This window comes from Mustela putorius, unplaced genomic scaffold, assembly GCF_011764305.1.
Source record: "Mustela putorius furo isolate JIRA1106 unplaced genomic scaffold, ASM1176430v1.1 tig00537284_pilon_pilon_pilon, whole genome shotgun sequence".
Taxonomy (NCBI): Eukaryota; Metazoa; Chordata; class Mammalia; order Carnivora; family Mustelidae; genus Mustela; species Mustela putorius.
The window spans coordinates 4,179,364-4,189,170 of record NW_025422422.1 but is presented as its reverse complement, the minus strand read 5'-3'; the positions used below and the strand labels follow the sequence as shown (position 1 = coordinate 4,189,170).

The 9,807-nt window shown below is 43.6% G+C and overlaps 1 protein-coding gene across 2 annotated transcripts in view; it reads left to right on the top strand.

Annotated features, from left to right (window-relative positions):
• Positions 1-8,355, top strand: part of KCNS3 (potassium voltage-gated channel modifier subfamily S member 3) — a 38,193-nt gene extending 29,838 nt beyond the window's left edge. For both annotated transcript variants that reach the window (XM_004745837.3, XM_045073816.1), the window contains exon 3: positions 6,356-8,355. In XM_004745837.3, coding sequence (XP_004745894.1) covers positions 6,415-7,890 — 1,476 coding nt within the window. In that variant the 5' untranslated portion in view covers positions 6,356-6,414 and the 3' untranslated portion in view covers positions 7,891-8,355. The remainder of the gene's footprint in view (positions 1-6,355) is intronic.
• Positions 8,356-9,807: the final 1,452 nt, after the last annotated feature.

Here is a 9,807-nt window from a genome sequence, read left to right as displayed (position 1 = left end):
CCGTTTTTTTATCTTCAGGGAAATGTCTGTTGAAACCCGTTGCCCATTTTTAAGTAGGTTATTTGTCTTTTTATGGTTGAGTTGTAAGAGTTCTTTATTTTGGATACTAGATCATTCTCAGATAAATGATTTGCAAATCGTTTCCCCCATCATGTGGGTCACCTTTTCATTTTCTTGATACTTGTCCTTTGACCTGATAATGTCCTTTGAAGCACAACATTTTTAATTTTCATGAAGTCAGTTTACCTATTCTTCCTTTTATTGTATTATGATTTTGGTGTGTATCTAAGAAGTCATTTTAATCCAAGGTCACCAAAATTTATGCCTGTGTTTCCTTATGCATGTTTCCTAGTTTTGGCACCTATACTTAGGTCTCTATTCATAGATAAATTAACCTTTGTGTATGATATGAGGTGGACATCCAGTTTTATTCTTTGACCTGTCGCTACCCAAGAGTTCCAATACCCTTTATTGAAAAGATTGTTCTTTCCCTATTGAATTGTCTTGGTGTCCTTGTTGAAAATCAGTTGATAGTAGATACGGACTTATTTCTGGATTCTTAATTTTTTCCCTTGATCTACCGGAGATGATTTTCTTTTCTCCCCCCTTACATTCCAGAATAATGAACTGACACTCTAATACCCTCCAAAGGTGACCAATATATTAATTTCTTTCTTTCTTAAAAAATATTATTATGAACTCAGGGATTTTAACATATCAATATAGGTCAGTCTATTGGGAGATTTTTTTTTTTTCCTTTTGATGCACAAATTTACCCTCTTTGGCCAGTGAGAGTGTCCTCAACTTGGCCCAGAGTCCTTTTGACTCTGCCCCTGTCCTTGTTGATAGCTTCCTGGCTTTCTAATATAACAAGACAGTACAGGCTTATCTTGGGTATTTCTTTTTTTTAATTTAAATTTAATTAACCAACATATAGGACATCATTAGTTTCAGATGTAGAGCTCAGAAATTCATCAGTTGCATATGCTGAATGCTCATTACGTCATGAGTCCATCACCCAGTTACCCCAGCCACCTCTCCACCTCCCCTCCAGCAAGCCTCAGGTTGTTCCAAGAGTCTCTCGTGGTTTGTCTTCCTCTCTGATTTATTCCCATTCAGTTTTCCCTCCCTTCCCCAATGATCCTTTGCATTATTTCTTATATTTCACAAGAGAGTGAAACTATATAATTGTCTTTCTCTGACTGACTTATTTTTCTCAGTATAATACCTTCCAGTTCCAACCATGTCAGTGTAAATGTTAAGATTCCATCCTTTATGATAGCTGGTTAATATTCCATTGTACACACACACACACACACACACACACACACCACATCTATACCACATCTTCTTTTCCATTCGTCTGTTGATGGACATCTGAGCTCTTTCCAGAGTTTGACTATTATGGACATTGCTGCTATGAACATTGGGGTGAAGATACCCCTTCAGATCACTACATTTGTATCTTTGGGGTAAATACCTAGTGGTGAAATTGCTGGGTCATAGGGTAGCTCTATTTTTAATGTCTTGAGGAACCTCCATACTGTTTTCCAGAGTGGCTGCACCAGCCCACATTTATCTTGGGCATTTCTTACCCCAGACCCAGGATTAGATATTTCTCCAAGGAGCCCTTGTTCTTTCAGTGAGAAATTGTATTTTGATGCTTCAATCTGCACAAACTTGAGATGTTCATTGCTCTTGACTTGGTATCTTCAGTTGGGGTCCCAGGGAAATAGACTGAGACAGAGATTGATGTGCAGGAAGTTTGTTGGGAGGTGCCCTTGGGACCAAGGCCAGCAGGAAGTGAAGGAAGTAGGATTGGGCAAGGAGAAGAGTTGAACTGTGATGAGGATGGAATAGAAATCTTAGCTGATCCTATGGAAACTCTGGAGCCTACCTTGAGAAAAAGGTGCTGGGTCTTTATAGCCCCCTCATACATATGTCACTGGATGTGAACTGGCCTGGGGAAGGAGTGTGACCTTGGGCAAGACTTTGAGTGAAGGTGATTCCCGAAGGGGGACTTAACTTAGAGCCCTTAGCTATTACCACTTCCAGCAGGTGTGAGAATAAGTGGCTCAGTTCTAAAGGGGAGATATAAGTGACGCTTCATAACATCCACTGGAGTTGGTCATTTTGTTGTACGTTTTTTCAGTGGAAATAAAATCGTCCCTTAGAAAAAGTTAAATTATCAGTTCATAATGCTACTTCCAATTCAAATTTAGGATCGTGGGGCTCTTACTTAATTTCTTTGATTTTTATATTTGTATTTTATTTTGCACTCAGAATCTTGGGGGCTTTTCATGACATTAACATAATCATTTATTTGCTTTACCTTATTTTTGTGTGTGCATAAGTTTCAGAGTCATGATTCCGATATGAATACTAAAAATATTTTTAAGATGCTTAGAGTTTGTCAGAGGGTGTGTACCATTATGGACATACAATTTATTAAAATTAAATCAAACTTCAAAAATCTGGAAAGAATTTATGTCCTTGAGGTTAATGACCAATTTGATACACAGTAAGGTTAAGTTTTTAGGGATTGCCTTTTTCTTTTTTATTTAATTTTGATTCATAATTATGTAAAACATTTACACAGTTCCCCAGTCCGGCTTCCAACATTGTCACCTATACCCTGTTCCCTCTCTCCCCAAACAGGGAAGCACTTTGTTTATTTTCAGTTTGTCTTTCTGCTGTTTTTCTCTGTGTAAGTGTGTGTGTACATATGTGTATGTATATACATATGCATGTATATGTACATACACACACACATTTTACCTCTACTTAAGTAACATATCCTAGAAATCACTCCATTGCATATATATAGAGAGACAGACCACAGTTTCTTTGGCCAATCTTTTATTGATGGCTATTTGGAATGTTTCCAGCTTATGCAAGTGTTTTCAGTTTTTGTTTTTCTTTGGGAGAGATTTCTAGATGAGAGATTGCTGGGGCAGAGGATAAATGCCTATGTAGTTTTGTTACATCTGGTCAAATTGCCCTCCAAAAGCCTTTTCCTTCATTTTGCATTCTTCCGCCATCCCTGCTTCCCCACAGACTCATTAATAGAGTGTGCAATCCAATTTTTGGATTACAGATCACATGAACACGCCTAAAGAAAGTGCTTTAATGTATTTAAAGTTATTTATGTATTTATAAATACACATATAAATGTGTATATGTTTACATATATATGTAAATGCATACGTTTACATATATAAATGAATTACAAATGTATAATTCATATAAATCATAAATATATGTAGACATGTATAAATATACCTTTGATCTTGTAAATGTTTTCTGGATAGGAGTAAATGAACAGGAATCTTGGAGAAAAGGTTGCTCGGTGTCTGCCTGTCTTTATGTTACTTTGGATGTGTGAGGCACCATGCTGTAGAAAGCTCTGGAATCGGGAGAATTTCCACCTACGCTCTAACCATTAATATCTGCACAAAGCCCACTCATCTCCTCTGATCCTGCCTCCTCATTGGCAAATGCCAGGCTGGTCGCAAGGGTCAAATGACAGAGGGAATGTTTGCAATTGGAAAGGGACTGTCTGCCTGCCAGGGAACCTAGCTACCGAACGTGAAGGTGCGAGATCCTTCTTCCTGGCCCCCTGTTGGCTGCTGTAGGCCGGACCCAGGCAAGGAAACCAAACCTACTTCTCTGGCCACCATGCCTTGGAAAACCTCAGCTTGCCCTCTGAGCTCAAGCATTTGGTATAATCCAGACGCTTTGCTTTTTCTCTCCGCTGAAGCCCCACAACAAGAAGCTCTTATTTTACGATGTGTATTGCTTTTATGATGAGACTGTGTGGCATGAATGGGCTTCATAATGGGCTCTCTTTCACCAGCACAGAGTGATTAAAAAGCAGGGAGGACAGAACGGGAAGGCTGACATGAAGGGTGATAACAGTTGTTCTTTAGAAAAGTGACTGCAGATTGATCGGGAAACGGATTACACACTCATTGATTATGACACCGGCTTCTGTAGGTGTGTCATGAAGGCAGACACTGCTGTTCTATCACTGTAGCTTTCCAGAATAACCAAGAAGGTGAAAAATAAGCCACCAGAAGAAAATGTCCATTAACGTCTTAATGCCAGCTTAGCTGAAACTAGCTCCTTGGAACGTTTTAACTATGTAAACGTGCCACGAGCACAAGCTTGCTTTCCGAGATCTGAAGTTCCATAAATATCTGGACCAAGCCATGAGATCTGATTTAGGCCCATCAAAGAAGATATCTAGCTAAAAATAGAAAGCAGAAGCAGAAAAAAAAGAAAACAAGCATTCTGAAGAGGTCAGCAAGTCTGTTAACCGGTATGTCAAGTTATGCGATGGTCTCTGGTTTCATGGGAACACGCTCATGGGAACGCGTTCCGTTAGTGTCTCGAGAGCAAGTGCCCCATGCCTGCTTTATGACTGGAGGCTCCATCCTGGGGCAGATGGCAGGGGGCTGGACGTTGAGGCTGTGTCCTCTGGGGCCTTCCTCAGAGGAGGCATCTCTTGTCTCACTGAGAGCCTTGGCTTTTCGTAAGCATAAGGGGCAGAAAATCCCTTCCTGACTTTTTTGCCTTCTGTAATGGTTTCCTCATATCAGCCACGTGTGTCTTCTTTTCACTTTTCTACTTCCCTGTCCTTTTCCCCCCAAGTACTGTTGATTCAACGTTATGAACTTTTCTTGATTTCTGTCACTTCCTCGTTACACACACCACCGCTGTTATGAGTTGGGGGCCTCTCCCTTCTCTTGCACCTCTGACTCCTTGAACCTTTTCCCCCCAGCCAACTCCCACCCTGCTGTCAGTGGGGTCATTCTAGGTCACAGTCACAAAGACAACTGTGTCCAGTCACTGATTAAGACCATTTAGCGATCTTGCCTACAGATAAAGTCCAGACTCTAGACTGCTCTAAAGATTCTTACCCATCTGGCTTCTCCCCCCACTCCCCGCCCCCGCCACAAACTGCCTGGTGCCCACTGTTGGGAATGCCCGCTTGAACCTTTAACTTCTGAGCCAGATCTAACCAATGACAAGGGTGATTGCTCTTTTCAGTAATGCCAAAGATGCTTGACTCATTTCTCTTATAGCACTTCCCACATTGGATTTTTGGATTATAATAAGGGAGGAAGTGGAGGAGAAGATATATGTAGTAGAAGTGTCATGGGTCTGGGGCTGATCCAGCTCAGGTTTAAATCCTGGCTCTACCATTTACCTATCCTGTAAGCTTTGATTCAACCTCTCTGAGTACCCATTTTTCTGTACATCTTCTGTAAAGTGTTGGAAGGATAAAATGACAACATGTCTACAAAGCATCTAATAGTATCCTAAGTGGGAACTTAGTATCTGACAAACTCCTTTCTTTCATCTGTACCATTTGCTCTGAGGGAGCACCATTGTATTAGGTGATGGCCAAAATCCATTACTTTCTCTCTGAGAAAGATCTGGTGAATCCCAGTTAGTGTCACAACCAGAAACAGGAAGCAGGTGCTGGACCAGTGGAGACTTGGTATCAGCAGAGCAACTGCGAGTGTGTGGAGGACAGTCTAGGAGGAGAGGGAGCAGGTGGAAGAGAAGCGTGTTGGTGTCAGGAAACTGATAGTGCAATTAACTTATAGAGGTTTTCCCAAGTCACTTTCTTCTCTGTGGATGTACCTGAAACCAGCATCCCGTTAAGTGTAACTATATCTTTAAGATGTAGGGTACTTAAGGACAGGGAGATGATTATATCCTCCTGATTGTCACCACTCAAACATAGGGGTAGGACATTCTCTTAAAAGAGTGAAACATGGGAGCACCAGGGGAAAGATACATCTTTTATAAGAGCTGAGCCGAGCCCCTGGTCAAGTGTGGGTTGGGGGTGAGGGTCAGAGCAGAAGGGGGAGCTATTTGGGAGGGTGCATGACTGAACCCTGGGCTCAGGGTGAGCTCCAAGCCAGGCAGTGACCAGCCCATCACATCTGAACCGAGCATTCCCAAAGGCAAGAGGCTTGTGGTTGGGACTGGAGGTGCCTGTATGGTGTAAGTGGCCCACGCAGTTTTTCCTCTGGAGAGGGAGGGGTGAAAGGTAACTTTTGTGTGCTTAGAATATAAAGAAATAAGAATTAAAATTCATGAAAAAGATATGGCAGTCTTCCCCCCACCCAAGAAAATGGATCTGTGAACTCCAGCTTTTGCAAAAACAACCTGTTTTGTGTTGATTTTCTTCCAGTTCAAATGTGTAAATACTGTATATTCCTTTTTATTCCAATTCCAGCTCTGTTCTTCATGTAGCCCATCATCCCGGAAAGGGCAGATTAAAAGTGAGCTTGGCAAGGCACCACGGGACAGTGCTAATGCCGTCTTCTGCTCCTTCCAGGTGCAGCGTGAACTTCCTCATCTCCCTTCCCATCCAGCTCCCCGCCTCCTGGGTCCACCATGGTGTTTGGTGAGTTTTTCCATCGCCCTGGACCAGACGAGGAACTTGTCAACTTGAACGTGGGGGGGTTTAAGCAGTCCGTCGACCAAAGCACCCTCCGGCGGTTTCCTCACACTAGACTTGGAAAGTTGCTCACGTGCCACTCGGAAGAGGCCATTCTGGAGCTGTGTGATGACTACAGCGTGGCCAATAAGGAGTACTATTTCGATCGGAACCCCTCCTTGTTCAGATACGTCTTGAATTTTTATTACACGGGGAAGCTGCACGTCATGGAGGAGCTGTGTGTGTTCTCCTTCTGCCAGGAGATCGAGTACTGGGGCATCAACGAGCTTTTCATCGATTCCTGCTGCAGTCATCGCTACCAGGAGCGCAAGGAGGAAAACCACGACAAGGACTGGGACCAGAAGAGCAATGACGTGAGTACCGACACCTCCTTTGAAGAGTCGTCTCTGTTCGAGAAGGAGCTGGAGAAGTTTGACAAGCTGCGATTTGGTCAGCTCCGGAAGAAGATCTGGATTCGAATGGAAAACCCAGCCTACTGCCTGTCCGCCAAGCTCATTGCCATCTCCTCCTTGAGCGTGGTGCTGGCCTCCATTGTGGCCATGTGTGTCCACAGCATGTCGGAGTTCCAGAACGAGGATGGGGAGGTAGACGACCCCGTGCTGGAAGGCGTGGAGATCGCGTGCATCGCTTGGTTCACCGGCGAGCTCGCCATCCGGCTGGTGGCCACTCCCTGTCAAAAGAAGTTCTGGAAGAACCCTCTGAACATAATTGACTTCGTCTCCATTATCCCTTTCTATGCCACGTTGGCTGTGGACACCAAGGAGGAGGAGAGTGAGGACATCGAGAACATGGGCAAGGTTGTCCAGATCCTCAGGCTAATGAGGATTTTCCGAATTCTCAAGCTTGCCCGGCACTCGGTGGGACTTCGATCTCTCGGTGCCACACTGAGACACAGCTACCACGAAGTTGGGCTGCTGCTTCTCTTTCTCTCTGTGGGCATTTCCATCTTTTCTGTGCTTATCTATTCTGTGGAGAAGGATGAGCACATGTCCAGCCTCACCAGCATTCCCATCTGCTGGTGGTGGGCCACCATCAGCATGACGACCGTGGGCTATGGAGACACCCACCCAGTCACCTTGGCAGGGAAGCTTATCGCCAGCACGTGCATCATCTGTGGCATCTTGGTGGTGGCCCTTCCTATCACCATCATCTTCAACAAGTTTTCCAAGTACTACCAGAAGCAGAAGGACATTGATGTGGACCAGTGCAGCGAGGACCCCCCAGAGAAGGGTCACGATCTCCCTTACTTTAACATTAGGGATATTTACGCGCAGCGGATGCACGCCTTCATTACCAGCCTATCTTCCGTGGGAATTGTGGTGAGCGACCCCGATTCCACGGATGCTTCGAGCATTGAAGACAACGAGGATATTTATAACGCCGCATCCTTGGAGAACTGCACAGCAAAATGAGCAGGGACATTTGTGCCTGTATCTTGCGTCCCTTCCTGATGTTAGGTTAACACAGCTTTATAAACCTCAATGGGTTCGTTAAAATCATTTAATTCTCAGGGTATACCTTTCAGCCATAGTGGGACATTCATTGCTCCAAAATAATAGAATCTTCTTTATTTTTCTCAGTGAAGTGAATTAAATGCCTTGTGAGGAAATTTATTTTTTACAAGAGAGTTGTCATATGCTTTTGGAAAAAAGGTAAACGGTGTGGGGCGGGATTTGTTGCTACGGCTTACGTATCATTCTGTGTTTGCCATCTACTCACATTGAGCTAACTGTAAATTACCGACAAGTAGAATCAAAGGCCCAGCTGACTGAAGACTACATGCATGTAAGAGCCACAAAATGAGACAATGCATGTGAATCCATGTTCGTGTTCTAGACACGGAAATTAGGAGCCTAATAAACTTGCCTAATTCAGTACGGAGACTGTCTTGGCTGTTATGTTTTTATGTCAAGTAAGTACATGTCAGTATATTCAAATGTTGGAAGGGAAATGCTCTTTTTTTGGAGTATCAAGTGTCCTTGCTGTTCGTTTCTGAATTTGGGGTAAACGTCAAAAACAGGCTAGCTCTTTTGTTCAGGAGACCCAATGGTCATAGGCAGGGAGAAGTTTCATGTCCTGTGTAAACTGATGAAACGTGTACACTTTCAGGACATACTCAAGTTAGCATATACGCACAAAGCATATGCCCTTACAGGTACCCTTCTAGTCTCTCGTTTGTATTTTATAATTTCTCCTTCTTCTTTTTTTTTTTAAAGATTTTATTCATTTATTTGACACCCAGAGAGAGATCACAAGTAGGCAGAGAGGCAGGCAGAGAGAGAGAGGGGGAAGCAGGCTCCCTGCTGAGCAGAGAGCCAAAGCAGGGCTCGATCCCAGGACCCTGAGACCATGACCTGAGCCAAAGGCAGACGCTCAACCCAGTGAGCCACCCAGGTGCCCCTATAATTTCTCCTTCTGAGAAATAAACCTCATCACCTGAAAATTATGCAGAGCAGAGGACACATTCACAGGCAGGGACACGCTCCGTGAGTGGAAGAAAGGGGAAGTGGTGCACAAACACACAGATGTGATTCATTATGGCCAGAGGAGCGAAACTTTAATCACCGGAAAAAGCAACGCCAGCAGCTATAAAACAAGCTGCCATTTTAAAATCGCCTTCGAGACGGTAATGTCTGCCTCTTCCATAAAAGCCCCTCCCGATGAAGGAAGACATAGATACTCGTTTCCAGAGCGGTGACAGAGCAATTCCAGCCCAGGTGGAGAAAATTTACTAAAATCTTAATTTTGGAGATGTATGGTGACTCTGACTCCTGCTGTCAGACTGAGTTCTTTCCCTGAGATCTTTTTGAATGGAAAAGCCACATGGATATAGTATTCCATGTCCTATGTTTGCAGATGCATTTCATTGGAAGAAGGATGTCGCCTGTAGATTATCTGATGAAAAGAACTCTGACTCGTCTCTCAACATTTCTGTGCCTTCTGAGACGGATATAACTGACCAGGGTTTTATAGTCACTTTTAAATCTGGAGGTTTATTCATGCATGTGTGTCAGCCCCTGTCCATTTGAAAAAGCTTTCTTTTCCCCAAAACCCCTTTTTGATGGTGGTGTCAATGTACTTTTGAAGCGTAGCGATGGAAATCTTTTATCAACCATTTCCCAATTAGTAGCAAAGTAGCTGAAGGCCGCTTCCATGGTACTAGTAATAGTTACAGTCAGAGTAGTAGTACGAGCCGTGACATTGATCATGAGAACGGTAAGAAGAGCAACAGCAATGATAATAATCAGCTGCTGTGTAAGTGCACGACCTTTGCAGTCTCACCGGGGGCTTGCCAACATGGCTATGAGCAAGGGTTTATTCCTGTCTGC